The 20,063-nt window shown below is 36.2% G+C and overlaps 1 protein-coding gene across 7 annotated transcripts in view; it reads right to left on the reverse strand.

Moving 5' to 3' along the window:
- The window catches only part of ARHGEF12 (Rho guanine nucleotide exchange factor 12), a 188,955-nt gene that overhangs the window by 69,971 nt on the left and 98,921 nt on the right, over nt 1–20,063 (reverse strand). For 5 of the 7 annotated variants that reach the window (XM_043994773.1, XM_043994778.1, XM_043994776.1 and 2 more), the window contains one exon: nt 19,773–19,829. The exons of the other annotated variants lie outside the window; for them this stretch is intronic. In XM_043994773.1, coding sequence (XP_043850708.1) covers nt 19,773–19,829 — 57 coding nt within the window. The remainder of the gene's footprint in view (nt 1–19,772; nt 19,830–20,063) is intronic. 7 annotated transcript variants of the gene reach the window in all.

Raw genomic sequence — 20,063 nt, forward strand, 5'->3', positions numbered from 1 at the left:
GTTAACTACTCTCCTAGGGGTAGCTTAGGTGGCACAGCAGCTAAAACACTGACCTTGGATTCAGGAGGACCTAAGTTCAAATCCAGCCTCAGACACTTGACACTTACTAGCAGTGTGACCCTGGGCAAGTCACTTAACCTTCATTGCCCCGCAAAAATAAATTTTTTAAAAATTGTTTTAATAAAATTTTTAAAATTAACTACTCTCCTAGGCTACAGTACTCTCCTAAAATACAAAAATCCCTTGCAAAGTCACGTTTGTATAAATTATTTTAATCAGATAATCAGATCAAAATGTAGGGTATGTGGCACTAGGGTTTTATTGGAATATTCTTGAAAAAGGAAGAAAAATCTTGATGGTTAGGCTTTAAATAATCAAGGCATCAGGTGTAGGGGTAGGGGACAGTAACTAGGAAAGATATTCCAAAAGGAAAGTAGGAAAACCAAAGACAAACAATAACTACTTTTCAATCGTTCTAGGGCCCTAGTATGTCTAAGCTAAGACATCAAGACTAATTTTGAGTGCTTTAAATCTCTTCTTCCCCTAATTCAACTCCATCTTCCAAGTCTGGGCATTCTAAATCTGGTCTCTTAGCACTACCTTCAAGCTCAGCTTTCTCAGTTCAACTTTTCATTTCAACCTACTGAATCCTTAACTCTACATGGCCTTAGGAATGAAAATAAGAAAAACAAGAGAGGAATAATCATGTGTTTCCCACCCATATTTTCTCTTTTACTATTTCATTAGTAGTCCCATTCTCAGATCAGTGAGCTACATTTTACCATTCAAAAATTGACAGGCCTAGTAGAGAAGGTATATTTTAAGAATCCAAAACATTTTTATGCCATGTCTACGTTAGAGTAATTTCTGAATCTATGGGAATCAAATTTAATGATGATATCATCAGTTAACAAGTACTTATTAAGTACCTGATATATGCCAGAAAATGGCTTAGGTGCTTGGGATACAAAGACAAAAGTTAATAGCCCTTACCCTCAAAGAACTTAAATTATATCAAGCCGGACAATAAGTATATAGTACATATACAAAATACAAGTTAGAATTACTTATACGTTTTCTGATTAAATTATTGTTTTATCTTACACTGTACCTGAAAACACATTCTTTCAACTGAAAATACATCTCAGACTCAGAAATCTTATGTTCTTTAACATTCAAAATGTATAAAATTTCTCCCTTCAAAAGCAACTTTTTATTTTCATACTGGGTTATAAATTATCAAGCTATAATTGTTCTTACTTCTTCAACATATAACAGATAATAACAATTTGCTTTTGTTAACCCTACCTCTCATGTCACAGTACTGTGTCCTAAAAAGTACAAGTTCTCTTTGGAATCTTTCTAAAAATGCAGGATGTTAAAGCTGGAAGGAATTGATGATATCATCTAATCTAGCTTATTGAGACACAGAAGAATTAGTTTATGGGTCCTCGGCTACCGAGCTAATAACTGGTAGAATATAAATCAGAATTCAGGTCATTTGATTCCTAATCCAGTGCACCAATTCAAATCGAGTCAACTAAATATCATTTTCATTTCATTTCAACAAGTTTTTATTGACTTATATGCCTAACACTATGAGGCAGTATGGTAGAGGAGGGAGGGCTTGTCTCTTAATCAGAAATACATGGGTTTAAGTTTTGCTTGTGACATATGCTGATTATGTGGCCCTGAGAAAATCCCTTTTCAGTGTGCCCAGATTTCAGAGAAGATACTGATTTACATTGGTTAAGGGTGTTTTCTCAGTAGGAGTTCCCAATACAAATGTAAACACAAGTTTGGGCCAAGAAACAAAAACCAAACTCACTATGCTAGGTGTCTGTAACACGGAAAGAACAGTGTTTGATGTGGTATAACTGTCAAAGAATTTATCAGAGTCTGTTAAGTAAAGCTTCTTAAACTGGGGTCACATAACTGAATATGACGGTTGCGAAAAATTTGGCAGTAAATGTTTGATTTGTGTACCTATTTTTTATACTTATATACCTGAGGTTATGAAAAAATTTCTCAGGGAAAAAAGGGTTGCAAATGGAAAAACTTTAAGAAGCCCTGCTGTAAACTATAGGTCAGTGAACTTGACTTTAAGAAATATGAAAGTACTAGAATACATCATTAAAGAGATGGTTGATGAACACCTAGAAAGGGAAGCAGTATTACAATGACTTCATCAAGGATAGGTCACACTGGGCTGACATACATTCTTTTTTGTCAGGACTTTAAAATGAGTAGATAATGGTAATTTTGTAGACCCAGGTAACCTAGATTTTGGCAAAAGTTTTGATAAATTATATCACACCATTATCAAGAAGATAGATGTAGATTAAAAAAACCACAATAATATGGATTCAGAACTAATTGGATGGCTGGATTCAGAGAACAGTTATTAGTGATGTGATGTCATATGTGGGCTCCAAGCTCAATGGTTTAGAATTATGTTGTGGCAGCCAAACAATCTTATATAATTTTAGGATACAGTAAGAGAGGCAAAGCTATTAGGAATAGGGAGGTGACTAGTCCCAATAGACTCTACCTTTGCCACACTATAGCACGAGTACTGTGATCTAGTCTTTGTATCTTAGGTTAAAAAGGATATTTAAAAGCTGGAGAATGTCCAAAGGATGGTAAACCAGGATGGTAAAGAACCTTGAGCATGTCATATACAAATTGCCTGAAGGAACTAGCAATATTAAAATCCTGAGAAAGAGAAGAAACAGGGAAAGCAAGATGGTGGGGAAGGGGATGATGAAGATGGAAACACCATTTCTATCTTCAAGTATGTCTGACCCCAAAGGGCATGCAAAAGAAGTACAAAGGGTGGAAGATGCAGAGGCAAATTTAGGTGTGATGTCAGAAAGAGCTTCTTAATAATTAGAGTTGTCCAAGAATAAAACTGACTACCTAAGCAAGGTGGTGAGTTTCCCCTTGATGGAAGTATTCAAGCAGAGGCTGGAAGATCAATTAATGGGCACATGACATTGGAGATTCTTTATCACAGTACCTGACACACAGTAAGTGCTTAATAAATGCTTGTAGAATTGACAGGTATCAATAGGAATAGATAAATGCCTAGGTCCCTTCCAACCCTAAAATTCTGATTCTGCAATTCTGTGATCAACATGAAGTGTTAGAAAAGCTATCACATGAGAAAGAATTAAGTAATATACAAAAAATAATTAAGTAGTAAAATAAATGATAGTCAGAAAGTATCATTGAAAGTAATAGGGGGGTCAGCTAGGTGGCGCGGTGGATAAAGCACTGGCCTTAGATTCAGGAGGACCTGAGTTCAAATCCAGCCTCTGACACTTGACACTTACTAGCTGTGTGACCTTGGACAAGTCACTTAAACCTCAATGCCCTGTCCCCCTCCCCAAAAGAAAGTAATAGGGAAGAAATAAAAACTGGCCTCTCCAACAGCTAATCAACCTCACATCCCTAAAATTCAACTGTCATGTTTTTCCATTAATAAAAATATTTTCATGTTTTTTGTCTCTCATTTCAACACTTAATATAAACTTATATTTTGGTTCCACATGTATATGTGAAAATTTTATAAATCTCTTATGAAGTTATAAAATGTTGAGATAACATTGTTTGAGACTCCCAGGTCACTCACTAGCTAATGGACTAGAGACTTACCCCAATCCTCATTAACTCTGAATACCAATCCCCACCAGATGTGGGGTATTATAAAGAACAATTACAACTGATATGATAGAGGTATTATAAAGAATAATTTCAACTGAACATACTGGACAAAAGAGAGAACCCAGATATGGGGAAATCCTTATGAATTAACACTGAAGAACACTAATCCTTAAAGAGTTCACTTAGCACCTCTCTCCCACACTACACTCCCATAAGGGGTACAAAAAACAACCTCAGGGCTAGTACCTGGGGCCCATACCTTTCAGTTGCAAACTCTGTTGTTGTATCCCTTCAATTACTGATTCCCCTACCCATACCCATACACACACACACACACACACACACACACACACACACACACAAAATAAAAGACATTGATTCTAAGAATTAGGGAGAAAGAAAATACAGAAGCATGCTGCCTTTTGCTTGGGGCAGTCCCCAAGGTAGGGGCTCCCAAGCCCTACAAAGGTCTGAAACACTCTCCCTTCCTTCTTTCAAGCCAGGGGGGAAAAAAAAAGCAGAGAAAGAAAATATATGAACCACGAAAGGAACTGGTGGAGGGGTCTGGTGTGAGTGGCTATAAAGGGATTTAGGAAATGGAAACTCAGCTGGGAGTAATATTGTTCCTTCTACCCAGTTTACTAAGGACCATGGGTTAGTGAAATACATAAAATGGCAGAAGGCTAATATACCTTTTCAGCCCAAATCTTTCTTCACCTCTATCCATCAGGAAAGAGGGGAAAGTAAGAAATGAGTGGACAATATAAGGTAAAAACACTGAAACACCAAAACTTATAGGAAAATGAAAACTCAGTAAAAAGTCAGAGCAGCAACAGATTAATCAAAAAAGAAGATGCTAATAAGATTAGAAGGATGAGCAATAAGCCATCAAAGAGATTACAAAACTCTTATACTTCTAGGAATATTATAAGACAAAGGAAAGTGAACCAATGCCTGATGAAATAATATTATGGAATGTCAAGAGACCACAAAATAAGAAATTCTAGAATAATTCAAAAGGAAAATGAAATCCATTAAAAAATGGAAAAAGGTAATTTTTAAAAATTCCATAGGCAGACTAGAAAAGTTTTCCTAAGAAGCAAAAGAGAAATGAATTAATTTATAATACAAAATGTCAGTGGAACTAAAGCTGAAAGAAAATAAGCAAAAACTATTTTTTAAGTAGTCATTATCTCTGTACAAGCCAAAACTTCAAAGACAGGCTGGACAGAAACAACTTACAGATTATAGTGTTTTTAAAATAACATGACAAAATAGGTAAATGATTTACAGATAAAGGGTGATACCATAAGCAAATTAAGAGAGCATGGAATAGTTTATCCGTAAGATTTATGAACAGGAGAAGAATCTAGGACCAAAAGAGATATAAAGAGCATTATCCAACGTAAAACAGATAGTTTTATGTAAAATTAAAAATATGTTGCACAAACAAAACCAACGCAACCAAAATTATAAGGAAAGCAGAAAACTGGGAAAGAATTTTTGCAACAAATATCTCTGATAAAAGGCCTAATTTCTCAAATATATAGAGAACTGAGTCAAATTTACAAAAAATACAAGTTACTCCCTTGAGAAATGGTCAAAGGATATAAACAGGCAGCTTTCAGACAAAGAAATCAAAGCTATCTATAGTTATATGAAAAAATTCTCTAAATCATTACTGATCAGATAAATGCAAATTAAAACAACTTTGAGGTACCACCTCACACCTATTATAGTGACAACTATAACAAAAAAGGAAAATGTTAGATGTTGGAGGGTTGTTGGGAAAGCTGATGCTAATCCACTGTTGGTGGAGTTGTGAACTGATCCAACCATTCTGGAGAACAATTTGGAACTATGCCCAAAGGCCTATAAAACTCTGCATACCCTTTGATCCAGCAATACCATTGCTAGGTTTATACCCCAAAGCCATCCCAAAAAAGAGAAAAAGACTTATTTGTACAAAAATATTTATAGAAACTCTTTTTGTGGTGGCTAAGAACTGGAAATCAAAGGAATGCCCATCGACTGGGGGAATGGCTAACCAAGCTGTGGTATATGATTGTGTTATAATATTATTGTGCCATAAGAAATGACATGCAGGATGATTTCAGAAAGGCCTGCAAAGACTTACATGAACTGATATACAGCAAAGTGAGCAGAACCAAAAGAATGTTGTACACAGAGACAGCAATATCATTTAATGAAGAACTGTGAATGGCAACTATTCTCAGCAATACAATGATCCAAGATAATCACAAAGGTCTAATGATGAATCATACTATCCACTTCCAAAGAAAGAAATGATATTGACTGAATACAGAAACATGTGATTTTTCACTTCCTTTCTTTCTTTTTTCTTTTATTCAAGTTTTCTTCTACAAAATCCCTATTATGGAAATGTTTTACATAATTGCACATGTATAACCTATATCTGATTGCTTATTGACTTGGGGAGGAGGGAGGGGAGGGAGAGAAGGAGGGATAGAATTTGCAACTCAAAACTTTAAATAAAAATGTTTATTATCCTAAAAAAAGAAGAAAATTTTAAAATCCTGAATACCATACTGTAAGAAATGATGTAAGGAAACTATCCAGAACTTATTAATTTAGAAAAGAAAGCACCAGTGGAAAAAATACATAGATTGCTTCCATAGTGGTTCAATTTAACAATTCCACTACAAAGAAATTTTGCAATTGACCAAGAGACCTTCAAATATAAAGTAAAGGAAAGTCAAGTAACACAAGATTATGTTGCAAGCCACTTAAAACCATAAAGTAGAATGGAATAGTACAAGGTGTTCCAAAAGTCTTAGTTCATCTTTAAGCCAATTGTTCTAAAATTCTGGGGATACCATGCACTAGTTCAACAAAGCAAAGGAGTTCAAACTACAGCCCCAAATGACATAGTTTACAAATCTGAGTCTATTCATCAATGAAAAAATACAGCCATTTAACAAAGTAGAGCATCTGGGATATTTCTGAAAATCTCTCTCTCTCTCTCTCTCTCTCTCTCTCTCTCTCTCTCTCTCTCTCTCACTCACACACACACACACACACACACACACACACACACACACACACACACACACACACTCTCCCTCCCTCCCTCCCAACACACAGGGGAAAAAAAGTAGTTACCAAGACTAAGTAATTAAATCAATTACCACATGTTTAAACGTAATTTTAAAAAGAAACCCAAAAAAGCTTAAGTGTTTACGACCGTCAGATACTTAACATCAAGTGTTATGTAATACAGCATAGCATGACTTATGCTTGCCAAAAGTGTGTGCCACTATCAGAGGTTGTCCAATGCAGCTGGTAGTCATGATTCCATGTTATCTTGGAAGTAGGTCTTCAGTGATATACCCCAGGAATTTGTCATACATCCAATAACATTTTAGCTTTTTATTTTTAAAATAAAGGACTTGAATAAAGACATAGAATGTTTATGAAATCTGCAGAGGACACAAAGCTAAGAGGGATAGTTAACATGTTAGATAACAGAATCAGGATTCAAAAAGATTATGATAGGTTAGAAGACCGAGTTAAATTTAACAAGTGAAATTAAAAGGTTAAAGTTTCTACACTTGGTTTCAAAAAATTCAACAAGGTTAACATGAGGAATATTTACTATTGGTCTGAAAAAGTTAGAAGGGTTTTAGTGAACTCTAAAATCATAATGAATCAGTACAAAATGGCAACCAAAAAAATTTATGTGTGCATACAACCCCACACTATACTACATTAGGATAGACAAAAGGGTCCAGGACCAAAAAGCTGAGAATCATGATATATTTCACTGAACAGTCTGTGTTTTTCACTTGGCTATGGACACCACATAATATGAAGTTGCAGAACATCCAAAGAAGGGTAATTCAAATATTGAAGGATTTGAATCATGCTCTGTAAAGATGCTAAAAGAAGGAAATGGATATATTTATCCTAGATTTGGGAGATTTGAAGAAGATATATGAGAAATGTGTGATAGTTTTCTTCAAGGATTTAAAGGTGTTATCAGCTAGAAAAGGGATTTGACATTTTTTGCTTGATGCCAGAGGGAAGAATTCAAAAGAATGGGTAGAAGTTGCAAAGAGGCAAATTTAGGCTCAGAATAAAGAAAAAAAAAATCCTAATGCTTAGAGCTGTCCAAAAATGGAATAGGCTGACTCAGCAAACAGTAGTCACCCCCCCCCCCCAAAGATCTCTATATAAGACTAAAGGACCACTTATCAGGTATGTTGTAGAGGAGATTCTTGTTCAGAGATACTGGTTGGGCTAGATGGCCTCAGGCTTCTGTCAAGCCTGTGATTCTGTTAGTTGAAGTGGAACAGGAATTCCTTATAGACAGTGATGTTCTCTAGATGCTCTTATTCATGGATGACATGGTATCAACTGCATCAAGACCTGGAATACTGTAGAGATTCCTAAATGAGATCTATAATTACCCAAAAGAATTCAGCTTAACTATCTACACTGGAAAAATCAACTGGATATAAAATTACCTATTGACTAGACTACGGCATGCAGCTGAAGATAAAGCCCATACAACTAGGCTAACTAGGACAAACCCTGCAAATAGACAACGAACCGAAATGAAGAGAACAAAATTAATTTTAATCAGGAAATGCTTAGTGCTTTAAATTACCCACAGTTCCTTCTTGAGACAAAGGTTCACTTAAGGAAAAAATACTGATCACTTTTGGTTTTTTTATAAAACTTTCATTTATTTGACCTCTAATATCTCTATCCCTAAGTCCCAGGCCATCCTGCCCCTGCAATGGATACATTCTTTTCCATTCCCTATCTTCAACCCTTGGTGAATAAATTCAACTCTACATTATCTTCTAACAAATGAGTCCTTTGCCCCCTTATCCTATCACACATCATACCCTAACAAGCCCCAATTTTGCACGGGTTGCAATTCACTCCTACTGAGTGATATGATCCCATCTATCACCTCCAGAAGAATCTCTCTACCATTCCCACTTTTAACACTAATCTTCAATCTATATTTACTGATTGCTTTCCTTTTACTTAAATTCATTCCCAAATTTCCTTCCTAGCTATCTCTCTCTCATCTCCTGCTCAGCTAACCTCTTTGAAAAGGTCATCTATACTTGGTGCCTCTACTTCCTTTCATTTTATTCTCTTAAATCTGCAGTATAGGTTCTGATGTAATCATTCAACTAAAACTGATCCCTCCAAAGTTACCAATGATCTCTATTGCCAAATCTAATGGCCTTTTCTCAATTCTCATTCTTTTTCATTTCTCTGCAGCCTTTGACACTGCTGATCACCTGGTTTTCCTGGTTATTCTCTTTTATCAAGGTTTTTGTAACATTGTCCTCTCCTGTTTCTCCTAATTGACAACTGTTTTAGTTTTGAATCTTCATCCAAGTCGCACCTGCCAACCTGTGGGTGTCCCATAAGGCTCTGTCTTGGGTCTTCTCTTCTCCCTCTAAACTATTACACTTAGAGATCTCATCAGTTTCCATGGATTCAATTATTATCTTCTATGGGGATGATTCTCATATCTATTTATCCAGACCTCCGGTATCAAATCTCCATCCACCTACTAGACATCTAGAACTGGATGTCCTATAAACATGTTAAACTCAAAAACAGAGCTCATTTTCTTTCCCTCCAAAACCTCCCCTCTTCCTAAATTTCCTATTACTATTAAAGATACTACCATCCTTCCAGTTACCAGGTGACTAGGCATCCATCTTCAACTCTTCAACCTCTTACCCCACCAAAAGCAACTATCATTTCTACTTTCATAACATCTCTCATATACTCATCCTTCTATCCTCTGATACTAGCACCACTCTGGTGCAGGCTCAACTTCTGATGCCTGAAGTACTGCAAAAGCTTTCTGGTTGGTCTCTGCCTCAAGTCTCTCCCCATGCCAATCCAGCTTCCACCTAGCTGTAATGCAAGTCTGACTATGTCCCCTTCCTATTTAATAAACATAAGTGGTTCCATATTACTCCAGGATCAAATATATAATCTTTTGTTTAGCTTTTAAAGCCCTTCCTATCTTGGGCCCTCCTACCTTTCCAGACTTCTTACGCCTTATTCTCCCTTCCATGGACTCTATGACACAGTGCCACAGGTCTCCTTGCTTTTTCTCCCACAATACACTTCATCTTTCCCAAAGAAATCATAAAAATGGGAAAAGACCCACCTGTACCAAAATATTTATAGCTGCTCTTTTTGTGGTGGCAGAGAATTGGAAACTGAGGGGATGCCCATCAACTGGGAAATGGCTGAACAAGTTGTGGTATATGAATGTAATGGAATACTATTGTGCTGTAAGAAACGATGAGCAAAAAGATTTTAGAAAAACCTGGAAAGACTTTCATGAATTGATGCTGAGTGAAATGAACCAAGAGAACATTGTACACAGTACCAACAACATTGTGTGATGATCAACCGTGATAGACTTAGCTCTTCTCAGAAGTACAATGATCCAAGGCAATGCCAAAAGACTCATGAAGGAAAATGCTCTCTACATACAGAAAAAAGAACTATGGAGTCTGCATGCAGATTGAAGCATACTATTTAGTTCACTTTTGTTGTTGTTTCTTCTTTCTTGAGGTTTTTTTTCCCTTTTGTTCTGACTCTTCTCTTACAACATGACTCCTATGAAAATATGTTAACATGATTATAATGTATAACCTATATCAGACTGCTAGCTAGCCTCAGGAGGAGGGAAGAAAATTTGGAACTCAAAATCTTACAAAAATGAATATTGAAAACTATCTTTCCATGAAATATGAAAAAAAATAAAAGTCTGGAAAAAAGAAAAAATAAAAGACAATACACTTCATCCCCTCACTCCTTGTCTTTTAACAGTGTTGCCCATGCTTCCCTGGCCTCCTTTAGTACTCAGCTAAAATCCCACCAGAAAAGAAGAGAAGAGAAGAGAAGAGAAGAGAAGAGAAGAGAAGAGAAGAGAAGAGAAGAGAAGAGAAGAGAAGAGAAGAGAAGAGAAGAGAAGAGAAGAGAAGAGAAGAGAAGAGAAGAGAAGAGAAGAGAAGAGAAGAGAAGAGAAGAGAAGAGAAGAGAAGAGAAGAGAAGAAAAAGAAAACAAAATCCCACCGTCTGCAAGAAGCCTTTCCCAATTGCCCTTAATGTTAGTGTCTTCCCTCTGAGATCATCTCCAGCATATCCTATATACATTTTATCTGCACATGCTTGTTTGCAAGTTGTTTCCACCATTAGATTGCAAACTCCTTCAAAGGCATGGATTGTTTTTGCCTTTTTCTGTATCCCCAGCACTTAGCACAATGCTTGGTACATAAGAGATACTTAATGTTTCCTGACTTATTAACTTGACTATACAAGCGGGGTTGGATGAAGCTAGAAAGAGTCACAAAAAACACTACAAATTATATTACATAATCTCAATTAAGCCCTAAATGCAATAAGATGATATTCCTTAATCAATTCTTTATTCCACTCACCATTTAGGCTATTCAAAAGAATTTCATTTGGCCTCAGGTCTCCCACAGCAGATCGATACCCCATCCTATCAACTGAAGGCCTAGCCTCCTAATTCATTGAGAACACTGAGATCAATCCCCAGAATCCCTCTTCTTCCTTCTTCTTCATCACACATGCCTCACTATCTCTTCCTTCACTCATCTCTTATGAAGAAGTGACCTTTCTCCTTTCAAAGGCAAACCACGTTGTATAGACTTGTACTTATTAATTTTATACAGTGTGGGCCAAAAGTCACAAAGGGGTTCCAATATTTAATAACTCCTTTATTTTTTTTCTTAATATAGAATACCATAGCATCATATACAGTATAGATAGGAAATGAATTTACATTATGTGTGAAAAATCAAATCTTGTAAATAACAAAAAATAAAGAAAAAAAATTTTTAAGTTATTAAAACATTGTGACTTTTGGCCCATCCTGTATTTATGCTGTATGTATCATTTTACGTACTTGTGGTTTCCTCCATTAGAATATAAGCTTACATTAGAATGTGAGTAGGAATTGCTTCAGTTTTTTTTTTTCCTTGGGTGGGGCAATGAGGGTTAAGTAACTTGCCCAGGGTTACACAGCTAGTAAGTGTCAAGTGTCTGAGGCCAGATTTGAACTCAGGTCCTCCTGAATCCAAGGCCAGTGCTCTATCCACTGCACCACCTAGCTATCCCCTAACACCCACCTTTTTGCTCCAATTTAATTTTAAGCCCCTTGGGGAAATGAGATGTTCCATTTTGTTTTTGTATTCCCAACAACTAGCATAGTTTTTGCATATACCAGGCACAAAACAAATGTTCACTTAATGAATAAAATATCTTATTACAATATTGTGTGACTAAAAATCAAAGAATACCAGCATCTGAACAATTAAAGTGACAGACGACCAGAAGGGCAATGGAAAAAGACAATGTGTAAATAGGCTATCACATATGACTAACAAAGAATTATGCATAAAAAGTAGTGTTAATATTCTCAAAGATATATACTAGAAAAAGGAATAGGGAAGCTTATATAGCAAGAGTGATGGATAACTGAAAGATAGCCTCTGTGCCTCATTAGTCTCTCTATAAAGTGCATAGCAAAGACTCCTTATAAAGGATTTCTAGGAAAATATTAACAAGAAACAAAGAATAAGAAGACACTGATAAGCTGTGATCTGTAACACTGAAGAGAACGTGCACATTGATGAGGGCATGGATATAAGAAGTTTTTGTTATTCAATCTCTTGTTGACATTCTTTTCTGTGAGCATGTATATTTTTTTCCATTTAAATATAAGCACCATACAATCAGTGCATCACTTTGACTAACCCATGTATTTAAAAGCATAGTATATTAAGATAAAAAGGTGCTCAATAATCATTGATGATGATACTCAAATCCTAAAATTCAGTCTTTTTTATTTCTTTGTTCCTAAGTATCAAAAGTTCCATGAAAAATAGTTGTAAATTATTTTGCAATTTTCTGATGAAAAATGAAATCAAAGACCTAACTACCACTTATTACTCAAGGGGGGGAAATACTTGTAAAAGAGGCCAGATATTAACACTTTTTTGTTTTGACTGACTTCCAGCCTCACAAGCATATCCCAACTAACACCAATATAATTTTTTCTTCTCAATGAAGTCTGCTATGCTTAATCTTTCCAGGGCTACCATATTTCATTGGGAAAATGTTAAACATTTATTTTACATCATTATCAACAGTGATATAAAATGATCCTTAGTCACATATTTATTATAAAGGTTTCTTGAAAAAGTGCTAAATCAAATATTTGTCGACTAGATTTATCTCTATTTCCAGTGACCCCCATCTCTTGATAACAATAACAACAAAAAAACCTCTTCATTTAAAATGATGAAAATGACTTTTTAAAAAAAAAATGAGATGCTTCTTCCTTACTGTGATCTAGACTGCATTATTGAGATCCTGGGATAGAGGTGGAAGGCAAGGAAGATTCTCCTTCTGGAGAGACTAGAAAGTTATTCAACTTTACTACACTATACTTCTGGTAAAAGAGGCAAAGTGCAGAGTGCTAAGTAGTAAAATGTAGTGGAAATAGAGAATGTTTAAACAGAAGGTAAAAGAACACATGCTAAACCTCCCATAAAGTATGTATTTTGATGAAAGTGTGTCCTAGTCTTTCCTCAACTCTAATTTCATTACATGATCAAACTTCTTTAAGCCTCATGTCTAAAGAATTAAGCTTAAGGGAAAGGTGTGGGGAAAGACCATGTGCTACTCCATAAAAACAGCTCATTTTAAAACTCTTCTGCCAGACATACATGTTTTATGAGTAAGACCTCAGATAATCCTTTGATTAAGAAGCCTCGTGGTTAAATGTGTAAGAATGCTGCCAATTCCAGGGGGCCTAAAATTCCAACTATGTTAATTATATTTTTGTTCATGACTGAATATAACCAGAAATAAATCTCTTTCAGAGAAAAAAATAAGAAAAAAGAATAGACAAATTCAATTTAAGATATGTCAAGTTCGGCAGCTAGGTGGCACATTGGATAAAGCGCCTGCCCTGGATTCAGGAAAACCTGAGTTCAAATTCCACCTCAGTCACTTGATACTTACTAGCTGTGTGACTCTGAGCAAGTCACTTAACCCTTATTGCCCTGTGAATGAATGAACAAACAAACAAATAAATAAATAAATAAGCAGCTAGATAGATAAATAATTTTTTTTTAATTTAAAAGGAAAAAAAAAGAGAGGGCAGCTAGGTGGTGCAGTAGATAAAGCACCAGACCTGGATTCAGGAAGATCTGAATTCAAATCTGGCCTCAGACACTTGATACTTACTAGCTGTGTGACCCTGGGCAAGTCACTTAACCTTCATTGCCCCACAGAAAACCAAAACCAAAAGGAAAAACAAAAACAAAAATGCTATAAAGGTAGGGGTTGTTGAGATACATCAAGGTTCCATTTTTTACTTCCATTCACGTCTTTTTTTTTTTTTTTAAAGTGAGGCAATTGGGGTTACGTGACTTGCCCAGGGTCACACAGCTATTAAGTGTTAAGTGTCTGAGGCCAGATTTGAACTCAGGTATTCCTGACTCCAGGGCTGGTGCTCTATCCACTGTGCCACCTAGCTGCCCCTTATTAATGTCTTCTTACCAAACATTTTACCCAATCCCAAAAGTTATTCTTTTAAATCAATGAAAATAAACATGAATATCACCATATTATGGATGATATGAAGATGATTAAAACTGCTCCTGTACTCAAGGATATTTAGATCTTAATGGGGGAAGCAAGACATCCAATAACAGCACTTACTTACATGGTAATTTACAGTTAATAGCCAATTTCCAATCACCAATCTACACAATAATAATTATCACTTTTTTATAGATGAGGAAACGAAGGTTAAGTGTAAGCAGCAGAACCTATCGTAACATGTTATCTGTACACAACCAAAATATAAAGTGATATGGAATAAGAACCACAAGTAAAATGTTATAAGAGTTCAGAGGTAGATGGTGCCATTTCTGACTGGGAGGGTCAGGAAAGATTTTATGGAGAAAGTAGCATTTCATTTGAACCTTGAAGTATAGGTAGGATTTAGAAAGAATAGATGGAGGGGACAGCTAAGTGGTACAGTGGATAAAGCACTGGCCCTGGATTCAGGAGTACCTGAGTTCAAATCCGACCTCAGACACTTGACACTTACTAGCTGTGTGACCCTGGGCAAGTCACTTAACGGTTAACCTCATTGCCCCACCAAAAAATAAACAAACAAACCAACAAAAAGAATAGATGGGAAGAAAAGACATTCTGGACAGAAGAGACAGAATAATACAAGGGAAAGATATGAAAAGGCAAAACTGTATTTGGGGTACAAGGCTAAAAAGGTAGACTGGGGCCACATAATATGGAGAATTGTCAGATTATCTGGAATTTATGTGGCAGTCAAACATGAAACACTCAGTGTTTTAAAGAAGGAAATTATATGATCAGGAACGTGATTCAGAAAAAACAACTGGGAGCAGTGTGAAGTTTAGATTGAAAGAGAGTCAAGAAGCAGGAACACCAGTTTGCCAAAGTTCAAGATCATGAAAGCCTAAAACAGGAGAGGGCAATAATCAAAAATCAAGCAATCAACATTTATTAAGTGAATACTATGTCCCTGGCACTGTGCTAGGTACAGGAATACAAAAACAAAAGTGAAACAGTTCCTACCCTCTAGTAGCTTACATTCTACTGGGGGGGGGGGATTAAATAGGATAATAGATACATAAATAAAAGATGCATGAATCAAGCAAATGAAAAGCATGTATCAAGTGCCTACTCTGAGCCTAGAATGATGCTAGATACAGGAATACAAAGTCAAAAAGTATAATTATCACTGTTCCCGGGGAAGGATACAGTAAGTTCAGATAAGTAAACACAATATCTATAAAAAAAACAAATACAAAGTTATGGGAGGGGGCATTAACAAATAGGGGATTCAGCAAAGGCCTCCTGAAGGAAATAGTACTTGAGCAAAGCTTAAAGGGAGCTAAGGTTCCAAGTGGAAGAGAGGAGAGAGAACATTCCAGGAATAATAGGATAGGCTGTAAACAGGGCACAGAAGATGTAATGTGATGATGTGAGAACAGCAAATAAAAGTTTGGCTAGAGTGCAGAGTAAGTGAAAAGGAGTAATGTATTCTATAGGCTTAAAATCCCCATTTTCTCCAAATGATCGCCTAAGACGTTCTCAAGGCTCTTAGCCATCCTGGCTGTCTTCTTCTGGATTGCTCTCCTTTCTGAAATAGACAGCCCATAATGGAATACTACAAATATAACCTGATCAAAGCAAAGGACAGTGGACATGTTATCTCCCTAGTTGAAAATAACAGACTGGAGCATGAGAGAGACAAATGCTAGAGATACAGTGTTGAGAATGTGATGGAAGAAATTTTGGGAAACCTGACATTATGTCAAATCATTGTTTTCAGGGTAATGAGTAAATACTTTAATGGTATGTAACAGATATATTTATTTCCAATGGAATAAAATATCTCCTGTCTGGAATGAGGAGGGAGAGCATCTCATTTGCTAAATAATTGCATAGGGATGTGGGAGGATCACCATCATTTTGCCAGCAATAGGGCTTACTGAATAAATTTGAGATGGTAGAACAGGTCAGCAAGGCCAGGTAGGTGAATTCCAAACTGGAAGGAGGTTTTCTGAGGTATATATGATGCCATTGTGATTTGAGGGTTAAAAGGCAGTTAAATATCATGGCATAGGTTCTCAATAGAGAGAGGCTCATGAGAACCAATCTAAGTACAGGGGAATTTCATCTAAGTATTAACTAGCAAGTTCAGGCATCATACAATTAGACAGGTTGAAAAATTTTTTAATATATACCTCTAGTTTATCTTGAGATATTTTTTAATCGACACTCCCCTTTTCCTACTCAAAATAACTATCTCTGATTAAATCCTAGATTAACTGTAATCTAGTATGGAAAAGAGTCAGTAAATACTAAAATCAGATACCCAGTTCATAGAAGAAAGGGGAAAGGGATTGGGGTTCAAATGCAACAGAACCAGAAACCCAGAAGGCCCTGAAGACCTAAGGGCAAGAAGGCATTGGACCAAGAGTGATGTTTAGAAATTGCTGAGGGGGGAAGCCCTAGGGTCAAGGGCAAAGTCAAACGGATTCATTTTCAAGAACGAGATATTGCCCAAGAAACTTGTACAGTTCAATGATGCCTGAATCTCAGTCAGACACTTTGCAGAGAACAATATAACAATTCTACATTTTAAAAATATCTACTATGTCCTACAAATTGTGCTTGGTTCTAGAGTATACATAGAGGGAATAATTAAGCCTTAGAAGTAATAAGATTACCAAGGGAGAGAGTATAAAGAAAGAAGAAATATATAATAAGAACTAGAGCTTTTAAGAAAACATTTGTTTTGTTTTTCCTTCTAAATATATCCTCAAAGGTAAGGGGAATGAGAAGAAATAGAATGCAAATTTTCCAGTTATAATGAACAGTAACTGGGAAAATAACTTTTATGATGGAAACAAAAAACCAATTTTTATTAGAAATTAGCTAAGTAAAAGAAGCTCAAATCACTGTCCTCACAAATTAACTTTTAAAATGGCTAACTCAGTTTAAAAAACACCAAGCTTGTAAATTAACAGTTGGAAAGTATAATGAGTATCTGGTTTTCAAAATTCACTCCAAGAGAAAAAAAGTAAGCAAAACCTCAAAAGAAAAATCTCAAAGATTGACATTTCAAGACGCCCTATACCTAAGCCAAATGTCACCAATAGGTATTACTCATTCAAATTCTAGTCTGTGCTTACTTAACTTCATGATGTGAGTTCAGCCTCCCTTTCCGGGCTTCTTAGACATTACTCTCTTTCACACAACTTTTGGTGCAGTCAAACTTGACCTCCTAACTCTTCCTCCCATCTTCCACCTCTATTTTTTTGCACAGGCCATCCCTCTATTCCTGAAATTCCTCTTCTCGTTTCCACCTTTCAAAATCTCTAGATTCCTTTAAAAGCTTCACTCAGGTACCACATTTACATAAGGCCTTTGCTGATTCCCCCTGAAATTATCTTGTAGTGACTTTGCATAATTTTTGTATATACTTACATGTGGCTTTTCCCTTAGAAAGAGGAGAGCAAGAGCTATGTCACTTCGTGTCCTCAATGCCTAGCATAGAACTAGTAGCTTGGGGGGGGGGGGGGACACTTGTTGAATGAATGACTTCCTAAGAGATCCTTTTTAATGGAACTATCTGGCAAACTGTCTTCAACTGGCTAGGAAGGAGCTTTCTCATTTAAGTAACAACCTTCAGTAGCTTTGAAGCATTTCTATTACCCACTGTAAGATAGCTCTGTAGCATCTAGACCTCGGACATAGTCCAGAAACTGCCTCCCCCTCCAGTCCCTCTGCTAAGTGCTTTTGATAATCTGGGCTCACTCATAATGCTTTATTTCAAGAGCACAAATACGCAGAAAAAACCACACCTTAGTTCCCCATGACCACTTAAGATGTTTCTATTACTACACAGCCAATGGCATGTCTGAACCAGTGTTAAAATCCTCATCACTGGTAAGAAAAATATTAGCAAAACATTTCTTGTCATAGATCTTAAATTGTCAAGCCTTGTCCAAAGCAAATAGCAAGTATGTCTTCATATGGCACAGCCCTAGACAAATGGAAAGTCAAAGCCAATGGAAGGAAATGAGTAAGATTATGAAGAAATTCTATAAAGAAACTGAATTCTGAGCTTCTAAGAAGAGTATAAATTAAAGGAAATTATTTGTGGAGGCAAAATGTTGGAGTGAAAATCCAGTTTAAGTTAGTAACTCACCTCAAGCCTATAAAAAGCCAGGATACTATACAGTAGGAGGGAAAACCATATTTCCCCAGGCATTGTACACATTTTCTACTGAACAAGGTATAAAAAGGGAATAGGCAAAGGGCTCCTTCCCACAAGTAAAAGCAGAGAAAGGGCCCTAGTATTAATATTTTAGTAATGTGGATTCCTTCATAATTTTAACTAAATTCTGAGGTCTCACAACTATGAAGCCATTTAATACTGTGCCAGCAGATAAAAAATGTAAAATGCCTATATATGTGTATGCATATGATTGATATTATAAACATATACAAAATTTCCTTGATTTTCCCACTTGTATATAGCAGTTCAAAAAATAGGTACAACCAGGGAAGGTGCCACATGATAGATTTTCATTTCAACTAGAAAAGGCAAGAGTTCCCTTTTTACTATCAACCTCCTAACTTTAGAAAAAGTGTGAGATCTTCCTGAAAAGGGATAATTTACCAGCCCTGTTTCCAAATTATTTGAATAAATTTGATATGAATTTGTCTTTCCGATGTCTATGATTCCTGAAACACAGAACAGTCAGATATTAGGAGATAGAAAGATACTTATCTCAGCTTTCAAATTTGCATACCTCCCCCCCCTTTGGACTATCTTTGGAAGATACAAACATAGCCTAAAGGTAACTGAGGAAATCAACCACCCACTAAGGTAGCTGACCCAGCTAGACTAAACTTGTTTCTTCTAAAGATTAGTATATTTAAAAGATTCTGTTTTGAAATTTTCAAATTGAGGGGAAACTTTTTGAGAATCTTATGAAATGTAATGACAAAGTGCTTAAGCCAAGAAAATGAAAAAGGCTACTAAGAGTGCCTCTGTCATTTTTTAGGAACAGCTTTTCAAGATCATAAAAAGAAGAAAAAGAAGCTGATGTAATATGACATCTTAACCACTTGAAATTGCTGTTCCAAACTAAAGCAGTTTACCACAGTGATGGTACATGGCATAAAAAGGAGACAAAACCTGTCTACATCATGTGGAAAGCAACAAAATGGAGATATTGTACTTTCAGAAACAAGAAGACAACAGAATGTGGAGAACATAGCCTATCCCTGCACCTAGGCTGTTAGTCTCTAGTAACTACAAGCTGCCAAATCACTGCCACAGGAAAGCCCCAGACTCCCTCTCCCTTGCCATGCAGGGCAGACAAAAGAAAGAGGCTGCAGGAGCACAGAAATAAAACGGCACAAATCAGGCTGAAAAGTACAAGGCTGAAGGTGCTGCATTAGCTTACCATACGTCTCCGATCTACTCTCCTCTGAACTAGACTTTGTCTTCTTGGAGGAGCTGTCTGCACAAAAGCGGGAGAAAAGGAGAAAGATATAGAAAATATGGAGACTGACGTAAGGAGAAAAAACTTCATGAAAAAAGAATGAATCATGACCAGGTTAAATCGTGCAAAACACAAACAAGGTGTGAACACCACAGGTGACAGCACTTAGAACAAGCCATGAACAGCACATTCTAAAGATTTATCATAGAAAAGACAATTAAAAACACATTTATTCATACTATGACACATGGA

This window comes from Dromiciops gliroides, chromosome 3, assembly GCF_019393635.1.
Source record: "Dromiciops gliroides isolate mDroGli1 chromosome 3, mDroGli1.pri, whole genome shotgun sequence".
NCBI classification, from domain to species: domain Eukaryota; kingdom Metazoa; phylum Chordata; class Mammalia; order Microbiotheria; family Microbiotheriidae; genus Dromiciops; species Dromiciops gliroides.